Raw genomic sequence first — 15,552 nt, 5'->3', positions numbered from 1 at the left:
TGCTATCATTTGCCTTCCTGGGCAAAGTCTGATGCAGAGGGAAATGAATGACCCCGCCCCCACTCCCCGCACCCAGCACGCACGCGCGGGGCTTGCAACCGGAGACGGCCTTTGAAAAAGGCGCGCGCGTGCGCAGGCGGAACGCATGACGTGTCGGTTCCCCCGGCGCGAGCCTGCGCAGCAAGGGGCACCGCGCGGACGGGGGGTGGGGCCGCATGCAGATAATGGACGGGGCCGCCGACCAATCGGGTGGGACCAAAGGAGGGGTGTTGGTGGTGTTGGTGGTGGGTGGGGACGGACGCCACGTGACCCGTAGCGTCGCGTGCCGTGAGGGGGGGTGAGGGGGGGAAGGGAGTTAAAAGCAGAAGGAAAGTTGTGCGGAGCGGCATTTGAGAGAGGGGCAGGCGGTGGAGGAGGAGGGTCGGAGCGGGGGAGGCAGGGCTGTGTGCTCGGCAGCGGCCCGACAGGAAGGAAGGAAGGAAGGAGGAGGGAGAGGGGGAAAAAACTCAACAAAACAGGAACGAAGGGCGGTGGGAGAGAGGAAAAAAAGACAAACACAAGGGGGCAGGGATCCCCACACCCTCCTTTACATCCCCCCCCTACCACCCACCCACCACGACCAAAAAAACCCCCTTATTTCCTCCGGGGGTGGGGGGAGACGAGCAGAAATAATAAACCCCTCCTCCATTCCCCCCTCCCTCCCTCCCTCTGTGCAGAAAGTTGGAGCACAGACACCCAGCTGAGTGCAGAGTTTACAGGCAGCCGATTTCGACCACACCAACCCCCCCCCCCCCCCCACCCCATCCCCAAATCGACCCCACCCCCCCAAATCCCAAGGCCGCTTCTTTTAGTCCTGTTATTTTTTTGAGGGAGGGGGGCGGTAGTGGTTGAGGGTAGGTTAGAGTTTGATTAGCACACTCTGCCCCCGGCCGGCCCGTGTGTGTCTGTCTCACACACACACACACTCAGTCAGACAGTCACACCGCTCTACCCACCCCCCCCCCACACACACACACACACACACAGACAGCACCATGCCCATCTTACTTTTCCTCATAGACACGTCCGCTTCCATGAGCCAGCGCACCCATCTGGGCACCACCTACCTGGACATAGCCAAAGGCGCGGTTGAGACCTTCATGAAGGTAATAAAACACAAAAACAGGTCGAGCAGAAAGGTTGGGTTTGGTGTGAGGGGGGGGGGGAGATTGGTTGGTGTTGGGTAGGAAAATGATGGCGTGGGGTTGGTGGGGGTGGGGGTGGGGGGGGGGAGAGCTAGGCCTCAGGCCCCGACCCCGAATGAGGTGCTAACTTGTGTTTTTTTCTCTCCTCCATCTTACTCCCCCCTCCCCTCTCCAACCCACCCACTCTCTTCCCCACCCCCCTCCTTCCCCCCTCACCCCCCCTCCTTCCCCCTCACCCCCCTCCTTCCCCCTCACCCCCCTTCCCCCTCACCCCCCCTCCTTCCCCCCTCACCCCCCCTCCTTCCCCCCTCACCCCCCCTCCTTCCCCCCTCACCCCCCCTCCTTCCCCCTCACCCCCTCTCCTTCCCCCTCACCCCCCCTCCTTCCCCCCTCCTTCCCCCCTCACCCCCCCCTCCTTCCCCCCTCACCCCCCCCTCCTTCCCCCCTCACCCCCCCCTCCTTCCCCCCTCACCCCCCCTCCTTCCCCCTCACCCCCCCCTCCTTCCCCCTCACCACCCCCCCCCCCCTGTGAGCAGCTGCGGGCCCGGGACCCTGCCAGCCGGGGAGACAGGTACATGCTGGTGACCTTCGATGACCCGCCGCACTGTATCAAGGTAAAAAACCCCCCCCCCCCAAAAAAATTAACCCCCGCCTGCCCTCACTCCGGGCTCTTGTGGGGTTTTGTTTTCTTCCAAACTGGTGTATTTCAGAAGAGATTTCTCTCTCTCTCTCTCTCTCTCTTGCCCTCCCTCCTCCTTCCCTCCCACCCCCCCCCCCCTTCACTCAGGCACCCTAACTAAACATGGCCGACGTGCCCCTCCTGCCCAGGAAGGTTTGGGGGAGTTGGAGAGATGTTTGCCCCCACCCAGGCATACACACACACACACACACACTACTTCATCATAAAAAGAACAGGGTAGAGCGGGGGTGGACGCGGTTGATACGTTTGTGGAGGAACTCATTTGCAGAGTTCGAATTGACTTTGGAGTCAAGCTCAAGTGTAGTTGTGCATCTCCTTGGTGAAAAATGTGTTGATGGAAAGGCGCAGCAGGTCAGTCAGCATCCAAGGTGCAGGAGAATCGATGTTTCGGGCATAAGCCCTTCTTCAGGAATGAGGAAGGTGTGCCAATCAGGTTAAGATAGAAGGTAGGGAAGAGGGACTTGGGGGGAGAGGCGTTGGGAATGCGATAGGTGGTTAAGGTGAGGGTGATAGGCCGGAGAGGTGCCTCATTTTCTCAAGGGTGTGTGGACCAGCTCGCCTCTTAAAGAGGGACAGCAGAGGCAAGTGCCCAGACTTGTTTATTAAAGGGGCTGTCTTAAGATATGCAGCCAGGCTTTCTCGAGGAAGGATAGTTTTAAGTTGCACATTTTTTGTTTTTAAAATGATTTATTTCCGTTTTTATGAGGGACAGATAGGGATGTTTGAGTTGCCATGGAGTATTCATTCTCCCAAGGTGCTGACCTTGACAGGTGTTGAAAAGGGAGAGAGTGTGCTAGTAAGATGTTAGAGGTCTAGTGGGTGTTAAATGAAAAGGGGGCGGGGGGGAAAGGGCAAGAGTCATGTCTATATTCCCCGCATTTATGGCTTTGACAGCTGAAGACTTGATGGGCCAGCTTGTGCTCCCTGTCTGTCATTGTGTAGTTAATCTGTTTCTAGATAATTGGAAAAACTAAAAGATGCAGACAGTACAGCGTTTTGACTAATGTGTTATGGAAGAGATTGGCACACCTTAAACTGACACTGCAGAGTTTGCATTTTGATCATGTTGCTTTGACATCTTATTATTTGGGCAAAGGGGGTGGGTTGGTAAAAGCTACTTTAGAATGAAAAGAGGGAAAGCTGGAGTGCCATAGCTGTGATGCATTTGGTTTACCATTGTGGTCAGTTTAAAAAGTGGTTAAAAACTTTGTATGGAACCTCACGTTTTAAGGCCATTAGAATTGAGGACATTTGGGTGAATGGTGAGGAAAATACTCAATGTTTTTCAATTAAATCCTGATGCAGACCATGCTTCATAATTGCAAACCCAAACTTGGACAGTGTCTGTATGGCTGTGTCACAATTGAAGAGTCTGTGTTTGGGCAAGAGAGAAGAGATTGGATGGAAAAAGAAAGCAAATGCAAAATTAGTCTATTATAAAATGAGACTTGTATTGAAGTTGTGAAAGTACTAATCTTTCAAATGTCTATTTTTCGTGTATGTTATCCTACTACAATGTCCTGCGAAAACTGGCTTCCTGAAACTTTGTGATGAAAAACTTGGAAATGTTCTGAACAGAGAAAGCATCACTGAAATATTTTATTTTTCAGGCTGGCTGGAAGGAAAACCATGCAACCTTCATGAACGAATTGAAAAATCTTCAAGCTGTAGGACTATCAACTCTTGGCCAGTCTTTAAGGACATCCTTTGATTTATTAAATTTAAATAGATTAGTTACTGGAATAGACAACTATGGGCAGGTATGTTTAACACAAGCGAAACTATCTGATCATTCAACGCAGAAAAAAAGTAAATCCTCTACTCATGTAGATGCAATAAAAATTACCTATAATCATTCCTTTGCCAGTTGTCAACACAGGAAACCACATGGATAGAGTTGAGAATAAAATCGCATCATAGTTACGTAGCTCAGCAGTTTGGAAAATATATACTTCAACTTAAGACAGACTACTTGGACCACTAAATGGATGTTTGCATTGGTGGGCTGATTTCTTTGTGATATAAACAGGAGAGATGGTGAAGAATCGTGAATCAAACATCCATCGGGATGAGTGATGCAACTTTTCACGAGGAGCAGTGGGCCATTGGTCATAGAATCATTGGTATATTTAACACCGAAGAATGCAATTCATTCTGTTGTGCCCATATTGACCAAACACAAGCTATTTTGCCTCTTCCCACTTTAGATTTCCTGATCTGTGGCCTTGTAAATTATTCACATGCATATTCACAGACCAGACTGCGTCAAAAATCCTCTCTCAACTTCCCTGTGTTGCTTTGACCAATTATTTTGATGATTTGAGGGTATTTCTGCACATCTCTTGGACCTCCATCCATTATAGCTCCTGGCACGTCAGCAAGTTTTTTCCAGCAAGGCTACCAGAGATCCGTATAATCTTTCATTCAATCTCTGGTATGTCCTGGGTTATAGGTTGTACACAGCATCCGTGCCTCCAAGTTTGGAGTCAGTCTTCCCATTGATATTACCATGCAACAGCGTCAAATAGACATGAGTTGAGTGAATGTGTATTTAGTCTTGGTGATCTGGTTCCCATTTCACCAGCTAAATAGACTGTTGATAGTTGCTGTTGAAGCATGTGCATTAATCATGGATACTTGGTAATGTTACTGAAGGCAGTGAGTAGTAGCAGAACTATACCCAGATACCAAGTCTTTAAACAAAAAAGCTGGAAAGCAAAACTTTTTCCAAGTTGAATGGAGAAGTGAGAAATCTGCTTGAAATTGTTTTTCTTAAATGTTGATGATTCTTCTAGACGTGACTGAAAATTGAAGCTTGATTTAAAATTTTGAATTCACATTCTGAAATGAGATAATGGAATAATTTTTTTAAAAAATTATTCCATGTGACTATTCATGGTTATGATACCATGTTCTTCAACTTTTACTTCTGTGCATGCACGCTATCCCAATTTCTTTTCAGTCTTCAAAGTGAGGTACATGGTGACGGTAACACAATACAATTTAGCACGGGAACAGGCCCTTAGGTGCATGAAGTCTGCACTGGATCTATTCCTTATTTAGACCCGCAACATGTTGCTCTCACGCAGTTTTTAATCCCTCTGTTTGCCAATTTCACTCAAGCTATACTGTGGTTGATCAGTGCATTAGTTTAGTGGAACAGGTAGTTGGTTTTTGTCTATAATACCCTCTGCTGATCTGCATCTTATGGCAATGATGGGCATTTCTAATTAAAGAACACAAATATTTTAGTGCTAACGAGCACAGTAAGATGATTACTGAAACCACTGTCTGATGCGTTGATCTCGACAGTTGATAAGATTTGTTTGTATGTGTGTTTAAATATCCAGCTATTTCTACTTTGAGTTTTTATAAGGCTTCCTTGTATCAATCACTGCAGTTGATTTGGGTTAATGATCTGGCTGAAAGACATGCCTTATGTGTATTCCTATGCTCAAATCAACAATGCCAATAATGCTTGATCACCATTTAGTGTTTTTCATTGCAACTTGAAAGATGATGACTTTTTTGGTTCACCCTAGCTTAGTTATCAGGCACTCACGGGAAAGATATAATCTTACAAAGTACGCAGTTCTCTTAATCACAAGTTCAAATCCAGTGCAGATCTATGTCTCCGGTCCAAGTGACCTAATAGATTTATCTTGTTTTTCATCCTGCTTTGACTTTGTTTAAACATTCCTCTGAAAAACAAGAATGGGAGGCAAAAATTTAAAGTACTCCCTTACTTATGAACAACTTTACAGAACATTGACATCAATGTTGTTATACAGTATTATCTTAGATGGGACTGAGTTTATAGTTAAGTACTTGTGCAAAATACTTAATTTTACAGCACTGAGTAAGACCCATCCATTTCCAAAAGTGATGGGACAGACTTATAGATTTTTAATCCTCCATAAGTGTGTTTGGAAAAAAAAGAAATAAAATATTTCCCTTCACTTGGGTCAAAATAAGTTATTCATCTCATGGCACTCCTGAGTTGTGAACTGTTCAACCTTCTGCTTTTCCAAGTCTTGAACTGGCTCTATCATAACTGATAGCTTAAAAGGACTTTTTAATTGAGCGCAAATCTATTTGTTTATTTTTAATCCACCCACTGACCCTGAAAACCTGGAACAAGGTGAGTTTTGCAAGTCTCCTGCTCCCTAACAAGCTATTTTGCCTTCATTATTAGCGTTGTGATATTAAATTGAAGCAATTCTTGTAACAGTGATATGGCATTAATCCCCCAGAAGGTCTAGATGGCACAGAAGGGCATTTTTGTTCAAAGATTGCAAACTTGAATAAGGTTTTATTTTGTTTTATCAGGGCTGCTTAATTGAGTTTATTTTCATGTCACTAGCTTCCTTTCACAAATGTTGAATTGAGCCATATTCGAATCTGAGTAACTTTAAAAGGCTGCATACTGGCCTTGATTTTTGTCTGTTCTTTTTCTTCCTGCAATGTTATTCTTATACCTTGTTTCATTGTCCTCTATTTCCTTGTCTAAGTAAGCATTTTAAATTCCAGACCTTTTTTCAGCAAAGTTTGTTTTCAACCTGCACTTGCCCCAATGTACTTACACAGATTTTAAATGTAATCATAAACGAATGAGTAATTTGGAGTCCATGCCTGCCTATGTGATTCAGCTAGCTAGTAAATTAACCAAAAACACAAACATGTTGCTGGAAAAGCTCAGCAGGTTTGCCAGCATCTGTGAAGAGAAATCAGAATTAACTTTTGAGGTCTGGTGACCCTTTCTCAGACCTGAAATGTTGACTGATTTCTCTTCACAGTTGCTGCCAGACCTGCTGAGCTTTTACAGAAGCCTCTGTTTTTGATTGTGATTTACAGCATCTGCATGTCATTCGGTTTTTATTTAGAAAATAAACCAAGTTTACCTTTTGGGCCAGTTTTGTAAAATTAATGGTTACATGTGGGAAGGTGTAAAATACTCCTGCATCAGGCCTATGAATGATATACGTTGCTTCCTTGTTACCTTTTGAAGATGTAGGAACTACATGCCTGTAGATGAAATGGGATGCCTCTCTAGTGATGGTGAGTAAAGGTAATGTGATCATATTTGTCAACAATATGACAAAACTTTCAGTTTGCACTGTTCAAGAGCGATAAATTATTTAATTATATTTTGATGAAGTGAATGTGAGCAGGGATTTAAATATGGACTCTCTTTCAAGGCCTAGGCCCATCTAAGAATCCGAACTCACGAATGACTGAATTTTGGGATTCTGGGCATATTCACTTTCAAATGTGTGTTCACTGTTCATGCTCTTCAGCCCTCTAATTTAAAGCAGTTGCAACTTAATATCTAGTAACTAAATGTTCAGTGCATTTAAACAATTTATGTTCCACTTGGGTATGAGGAGCAAATAGAACAATAGAATCATAAATTACAGAAACTGTTGTATTTAGTTTTGTTCTGCCACACCTTTGTGTTGGCAAGCTTAATGAGGAAATTTATTTTGAAATAGGGTTGATTTGATGGTTTATCAAATATATCCAAAGTGCAAATCAGGATCCAAATTTGGATCCTTGGTTTAACTGATCTCTGCCCAGGAAACAGTAGGGATTATGTTCTGAGTGCATTTATGAGTTGTAGTTTGGACTTTGATTCCCCCCACGTTGGAATGATCTGCTTCTGCTCAAACATCAGTAATTATTGTGGTATAATTATTGCCTGTTGTTTTTGCAGTGTCCTTAAGGACAGTGAAAGGGTAAACCTGACCTCCCATCACACCCTTCCCCCACCCTGTGCTGATGTAAGTGTCATGGCTACTAAGTTGCATGATTTTCCCAGGTTTGACCTCAGTCTCTGCTTTACTGGTTTTGGAGAAAGTGCAGACTGCAGATGCTCGAGAGCAGAGTTGAAAAGGGTGGTGCTGGAACAGCACAGTTGATTGGGTCCAATGTTTTGCTTAAATACAAGGGAGGCAAAAGTTCAGCTGGGGCACTTGTATCTATTGTTATCCATCCATGTGAAATGTCTGTGGGACTGGCTAGGGTAAGATATGAAACTGCTGATGCTCTCTGTTAAAGTTGAGAGCTGAAAAGGCAGCAGTTTTGACAGTGATTCCTTCTTCAGGGCTACTCTTTGAGAGGGGCAATGAAAATTAAAATTTTCTTATTACCTTGACTTTCTTCCCTCAGCAATTTAAAACAAACAAATTTAGCTAGGTGGAAATTTGTCATTGCCCTTAAATCAAAGTTTGGCAAAGCTCAGATATGACATCAAAGCAGGTGGTCCAGTCTTCCGTACAAGCACTTGGGTCTTTAATTCCAATTTCCTTTTCCTCCTCTTTGCTTCGGTGTGGAAATTATTTGATCTGATGCTACATTTTGAAAAATGTTAATCACCGTTGGAGTAAAAATACCCAGTTAAAAAGTCCATTCAAGTTGTGCTATTACAAATTGTCCCAGCCTTGACTTAGTTATTGTTGTAATGTGATAAGTAACCTAATTTTAACTTGAATCATTGTGCTCAGGTGTCAGGAATCAAAACATGCATTCAGTGCCATAAATGACAGTACAACTCATTGCCTAACGACACTGTTTAAACTCTGACTGTTGGAATCTTTAAGGCAGGAAAACCTTGGTTTTTTTTCCCAATAGGAAAATATACTGACCAATTTTTTTTAAAATGAAGTGATGGGCATAAAATGACAACTGACGCAAATTTCTGTTAAAATACATGTTCTTGTTGATCAGGTTGAGCTGAGATGCCATGTGGTCTGCAACACTATGCTGCAGGTGGATAATGGCTATTAGGTGAGTTTTCTTGGAGAAATACATGTTTTAAGCAAATAGGGCATGCGTAGTTTGCCCTTGCAAGTCTGAGTTCATAATGTGGCCTCAGTGTGCCTCAAGGTGTGAAGACTATTTCTTGGTGTACCTTTAAGTTCTCCGTGAGTACCTAAGCAGTTTTCCCTGTACTAAGTTGATTGAAAATTGACTTTAAACTGGTGAAGCAGATTTTTTCCTAATCTGTTAGCTGTAAAATCTCCTTGATTCATTTGAATGTCAAGAGTATTTTTAAAATTTTAGATTTCCACTCTAGCTCATAGATGTCTACACTTTACATAACCCTAAAACTTTTGTGAAACCACTATAATTGAGTATTAAAAAGTAGGGACATGATTAAACACTGCAGCAAAGAAGGAATACCAACTTATAATGTTTAGGTTCTTCAATAAACTTAAACGTGTTCCTGAGTTTGCCAGTGCACTAAGACAGCACCTTTATTTTGTCTTACATTTGTCGTTAATGCAATGTCAGTGTTTAGTTATGCATGTCACTTTTCACTGCTTTGTAGGTTCTTCAAATGATTTTACTAACCTGATGTTTCTCCAGTATATATTATCATTTGTAATACAAGTAATAGCCCACTATTTGCATAAACCAGAATTTCATGACTAGTTAGGCTTCAAATTGACTTAAGACTTCCAAATGGATTTTTGAATGCATTTTTCAGTTGAATCATACCATTGTTGGACAAAACAATGTATTCAGACTGTCTCTGTTAATCGAATGCTCTAGCAGTAATTTGAACTCTGTCATGGCATGATACAAATAAATGACTGCAACTAGACTCTGGCTAGGAGATGGCTATAGCAATGAGGTTTCATAAAATAATTGCCTTTTGCAGTGCTGCTGTTCTATCGTAAGGAATTCAGTGCGCAGTTGTAATATTTCTTGACAACGAGAATAAGTCAGAATCAAAATGTATTTCTTGTAGTTTAAATGGCCAAAGGCTATGATTGTAACGTATGGTAAAAGAAATAGGGGAAGTTCATTCAGCCTTCAAAGCCTGTCCCACCATTTAATAAGATCATGGCTAAACTATTTCAGGCTTCAACTCTTGTATCATGATGTGGAGAAGCTGGTGTTGGACTGGGGTGGGCCATGTTAAAAATCAGACAACACCAGGTTATAGTCAAACAGGTTTATTTGGAAGCACTAGCTTTTGGAGCGCTGCTCTTGCATCAGCTACCTGAAGAAGAAGCAGCGCTTTGAAAGCTGGTGTTTCCGAATAAACCCTATGAACTCTAACCTAATGTTATGTGCTTTTTAACTTTTGTCCTCTTATGTCGACTTAGAATAGCTGTCAACTCCCTAATCTTTCAAAAATCTACCTACCACTTCCAATTAATTTGTGATCTAGCCTCCGCAACTGTCCAGGGTAGAGAATTCCAGTCATTCACTACCTTGTAGAGGGAAATAAGATTACTTCGACCCTGCAGTTTTAAGTGAATATCCCCTTATTCTGTATGTTCCCCAGTGAGATTCTCTCTCTAGTGGGAACAATTTATCGAGTCTTCTTTGTCAAGCCCCCTCTAACTTTGTGTATTTCAATAAAAGAACACAACAGTCTTGTAAGCTCCAATGAATAAATGTGTTAAAGTAATGTTGATAAGTCAACCCCTTCATCAAAGGAATCTGCCTAGTGAATTTCTTTAACTGCCGATATATCCCTTCTTTAAATATAAGCATCAGTACTGTACACAGTACTCCAGGTGCAGCCTCACCAATACACTTATGCTAAGACTTGGTTATTTTCAAACACCAACTCCTTGTAATAGAGGCCAAAATTTCAATTGCCGCCTTGATTACTTTCTGCACCAGCATGTTATGTTTATTGTACAATAACATTCAGGTCCTCTTGCACTGCATATTTTGGACTCTGTCCATTTAAATAATAGCCATTGTTTTTATCAAAGTGCATGATCTCACATTTTACACTGAAGTCCATTTGTCAATTGTTTGCCCACTCGCTCAACCTATTTATTACCCCTTGCAGATTGCTCATGTCCTCATCAAAATATGCCCACCAAAGTATTTTTGTATCTTCAGCAAATTCCGATAAATTTCTGCCGTCTCCAAGTAATTAATGTAGATTGCAAACAATTGAAGCCCTAGGACTGATCTTGGCATTCCATTTGCTCCAACTTTCTGGCTTGAAATGACAAATTTAATTATAATTTTTCTGTATCTTAACCAATCCATTCCAAGCTCCAATCTTGTGCAATAAACTTTGTGCCACCTTATTGAATGCTGCTAGAAATCAAATGACTTGCATCGACTGATTCCCCTTTCCTGTGAAACATGATTCCCTTTCACAAAACCACATTGACTCTTACATGACACTCTTTGAGCTATCCTTAATAATTGACTGTAGCATTTTCCCAATGGCAGATAATCTATACTTTGCTATGTATTGTCTCCATTCCTGAAGAGGGTTGGCAGATCAGTGGTTTTTGAATCTGCTGAAACCAACCCAAAATCTGGTTAGTTCTGTAATATTTTGACAAGTGCCTCGACTTCCTAGTTTCTCAAATGTTTTCTCTCTTTAGAGACAGTTACAAGATCTTTCCTCCCATCTTTGGAATGTTTGTTGAACCTTCACCATGAAGACTGATGAAGAATATTGGTTTAAATTTTATGCAGTTTTCCTGTGATTAATATTGCAGTTTGATCGTCCAAAGTCCCCTTGTTCCAGCTCCTTTCTTTTTTATACCTGTAGAAGCTTTTGCTGTTTGTTTTTGTATTTCTTGTCATTTTACTTAATCGGTTTTCTCCCTCATTAGCAATTTAGTCATCAGCTGCAGGTTCTTCAGGCCAATTGCTAGTTTTAACCGTTTTGTATGACTTCCTTTTAAATTGAATGCCTTCCTTGACAATCTTTGTTAATCACAGTTTATCCTTATCACTACTTTCTTTGTTTTTAAGTGGAATAGATTTTTGGTGAACATTCTGAAATGTATGTTTATCTTTGAAGAATTGCCTTGGTTAAATGTTCCTGTTACTAAATGGTGTCTTTACCCAAGGCATACTTTGTCAGCCAGCAACGTGACATAGGATTTCCTGAAGGGTCCAAGTTTATTTATCATTTAAGTTCCTCATTACAGAGCACCAAATCTCTTTCTCTCTCTTCTTCACCCACCCCCCCAAGATGGAACACAGTAAAACACATCTTTAAAATTCAGTGTTTTTATAATCTCAAAGGCAATAAAGTACATCAAAAGTTTAATTCACAAAATGCACCATACATACGGCAAAAATGTGTTCAAAATTGTCACGATAACAAAACTAAATTACTGAATTCCTATTCCTGAAATTTTTATGCTTGTTGAACTTATTCTTTCTGAAAAGTAAGTTACTCACTGTTCATGGGAACTTCTGCAAAATTGTACCTTAGAATTTTCTAATCAACCTGTTTAGAGATGCTATTATGCTCTCTCGAGCTTGAACCTGGACCTCATGACCTGGAGATAGAGGCATTAACACTGTGCCACAAGAGGGCCCTATCTCTTCTTTTTTTCAAACTTTGATTTTTGTATGTTCAGTCACGTGACAGCAATGTTTTCTTATCGCAATTCTGCCCTGAAGGTTGGGAGTTATTTGGAATAGTGATTGGGTGATCAGATCAGGAAGAAATAATCTTTGTCTGGCAATGAATATATTGTGAAATGCCTGGTTATATTGGTGTTTTACAACTTAAAAGGTTTTGACACCCCCTAAGATTCTTTCCTCCTGAAGCAACTTGATGGGCTAAATGGCCTCCTGATCACTGGTTTGATTTTATTTTTGGTTGGGTCCATTATGAATCGAGATAAGAGCTACCTGGGTGAGTTTTCATTGCTTTCTGACTTGTATCCAAATGGTTTTGCTTAATAGATGATAACAGGTTATTTGTCCACCACAGAAAAGAAGACCGATTTTTCATAGCTGGGTCTAAGGCTGGTTTAATTAAATACCCTGCAAGCATTCACCCAGGAGTAACTGAAAGTAGGTTTTGGTCTTGGCTCTTTTTTTGATCCATTTCTCCCACCCTGAGTTGGCAATTGAGAGTTCATTGCGAAATCTGACTTTTACCGTGTTCAATTGGTCAACTCTGTCCAAACCAAGAATCTAATCAGTCAGGGGCCTTGTTTTGCAACCTACCAATACTACCATGCATTTACACAGTAAGTCATTGGGGGAGCCAGTAATTCAAAGCTTTTACTATTTTAAAATGCAAGTTCTAATCATTAAGATATTCTTGACTTCCTGTATTTAGAAATCTGAGTCTGTAATCTCAAATATCATGTTGATTTAAATTATTAGAAACTACTTTTGAATAGAACATTTCATATGCATTGCAGCACCTGAAGTATCATCAGAATTGTGTTGCCTGATACAGCCCCCAAATTGTCATGACTGAAATAATCACTTACTTTCTGAAGAAGGGTCACTGGACCTGAAACATTAACTGCTTTCTCTCCATTGATACTGCCAGACCTGCTGAAGTTTTCCAGCATTTAATGATTTGTTAATGATTTACTGTGTTGTATGTGTTGTGGATAAGGGCAGCATGTTGGCTGTGAGAACTGAGAGTTGAGACATTTAAAGTAGAAAACTGTGCTTTTATCCCAATCCTATGTTTATCCTCCAGATGAGTCCCCTGATATTTCATTACTTCAGTTCTTACGTTCCTTTGTCCCTCATGCACTTGTCGAGTTTCACCTAAGTTATTTGCTGTAGCTACTCCTTAAAACAGTTGTTACCTTTGAAACACATTGGTTGAAGATATTTAGAATATTGATTGGAATATGGATCATTGTTACATCATTCCAATTGAAGTACCTAACCAATTGTGTCCTACAAGTGTAGATGTTAGAGCATCAACTATTCGCAATTAACATCTTCATAATGCAAGAGACCTATACGTCAAATTGAACAGTGAGGTGAAGATTGGCGGCGTAGAAATAGTGTAGATGTGTACACTACTTTCAAGGAAACAATAATGGGTTAATTGGGGCATAATGACACATTGATCTCTGCACTTAAATGTGAGGTCATCTGTTTTAGACCATAGAACTGAAAATCTGAGTTTTTCACCATGTTAAAATTATAAACGGTGGAAATCCAGAGATCTGGAGTTTTTGTGTGCCGATCACTAAAGTCAATCAGCTTAAACAACAGTAAAAGGATATAGTGATGAACTTCATCAATCAAAGGTTAGAATATGTAAAATATAAATTGAACCAGGGTAGGTGCATATAAAGTCAGTGTATTGCTGCAGCTTTGCAAAGTTCAGCTAATAACATGGACACAACACTTAGAAAATATGACCTTGGTTAGAGTACAATATAGATTGACATAAATGCTGTCAGAGTGCCAAGCGTTAATTATGAGCAGAAATTGCTTAAATGAGACTAGTATTCCATAGAATACAAAAAATTGATTTGAGATTACTTCAAAAACAAATTATATGGGTCAGGTTACAATAACCTTTTTCACTGGTGCGAAGTCTAGGACATGAGATGTCTTAGCCTAAAGCTTAAGTCTGGTCTCAAGAAGGACAGACCTTCTTATTCAGTCAAAAGTGTGGAACTCATGCTCACAAATAGGAATAGATGCTAAGGTGGGTATGTAGATTTAAGAGTTTGTACTACCATATTAGGGCACCAGGGTGGACAATAAATACTGGTTTGCCCATGATGCCCATATCCTGTGTGATTTTAATAAATGAAGACTTTCATGCCTGTCAGTTATCCCAAAGTATTTCAAACCAAATGGTGTACCTTTTTGAAATCTATCCGTGGGTGTAATGCAAGTACACGTTATTATCAATTTAAAAGCAGCAATAATATCATGGCCAGATTATTGGTTTTAGTGATGTTTGTTTTAGAGCTAGATGTTAGCCAGGGCACTGAGGAGAGTTCCAGTGCTTTTGATCCATGTAACCATGCCAGGCGATCATTTACGTTGATCTCAGATATGACCTTAATTTGATGTCTCATGGGAAATGCAAGAATGATTTGAGACTCGATTCAGAAAGTAAATAGCAAAATGGGAATACAGAACTGATACTTAAAACCCTATCAGGTCTGCCATCCAGAATATCAACACAGTAAATACGACAAAATCATATTTGTTTAATTTCCCACATCTTTAACTTATAAACCCTATCCCACATTTCCCAGTACACTTTTTCTCTTACTGAATGGCCTGTCTATCGAGCCTGCCAATATATTCTCAGCTGGCGTCTTGGATGCACACAGCTGATCCTGGTTTCTCGCCCTGCAGGGAAGCAAAGCGGTTCTGCAAGAGCCCAGCTGAGGTCAGCAGTTTGCTATGTGTAAAGCTCTGCCAACCTGCTTCCTTGGAGCAATGCACTGGGATATTAATATGCTACGTACAGTTTACCGGGGGTTATAAAATTGTGAGCAAGATTCTCCACTACGTGGGTTACTTCCTTGCTCTGCTCAATTTTCAGCAAAAGGGTATTGCATAATATGAAATTGGCCTTACTGTATCGAAACATAAGGCCATTAAAGAATGCTTAATGCAAAACCTTGTTTGCTGAAGCACAAAATATGTGGGTTGACAATAACTGGAATGACAACTATGTGAAATTACATTGAGTCTTTGCTTAGTGGGTTAAATATAAGACTTGCCTAATTTGGGAATGAGATGTCTAGAAAGGATTTTGTGCCACCAGTAGGTCATCACATTGTGTGATTTTTATGAAAGCAAATTATTTGTTTAAAACAAGACTGCAGGAAATGATTGCTGGCCAGAAACTGGGCCTGTTGAAAGCTGTTGCTTGAAAGCAAAGGAGGCTTTGCTAAGATTTGTGTTGTGTTGTTCTTGGTTGTTTTGGAGCTA

At 41.2% G+C, this 15,552-nt stretch overlaps 1 protein-coding gene across 7 annotated transcripts in view; it reads left to right on the top strand.

The window, feature by feature from the left end:
• Nucleotides 1-15,552, top strand: part of ints6 (integrator complex subunit 6) — a 115,832-nt gene that overhangs the window by 13,151 nt on the left and 87,129 nt on the right. For 4 of the 7 annotated variants that reach the window (XM_060833394.1, XM_060833398.1, XM_060833399.1 and 1 more), the window contains exons 1-3: nucleotides 456-1,145; nucleotides 1,721-1,798; nucleotides 3,495-3,644. In XM_060833394.1, the coding sequence (XP_060689377.1) occupies nucleotides 1,035-1,145; nucleotides 1,721-1,798; nucleotides 3,495-3,644 (339 nt within the window). In that variant the 5' untranslated portion in view covers nucleotides 456-1,034. Of the gene's footprint in view, nucleotides 1-455; nucleotides 1,146-1,720; nucleotides 1,799-3,494; nucleotides 3,645-15,552 lie in introns of those variants that run through there. The other 3 variants (XM_060833396.1, XM_060833395.1, XM_060833397.1) reach the window with 1 other exon arrangement.

The sequence above is a fragment of the Hemiscyllium ocellatum genome, chromosome 12 (assembly GCF_020745735.1).
Source record: "Hemiscyllium ocellatum isolate sHemOce1 chromosome 12, sHemOce1.pat.X.cur, whole genome shotgun sequence".
Classification (NCBI taxonomy): Eukaryota; Metazoa; Chordata; class Chondrichthyes; order Orectolobiformes; family Hemiscylliidae; genus Hemiscyllium; species Hemiscyllium ocellatum.
The sequence above is the reverse complement of the archived record's forward strand: the minus strand, read 5'-3'. Positions and strand labels throughout refer to the sequence as shown.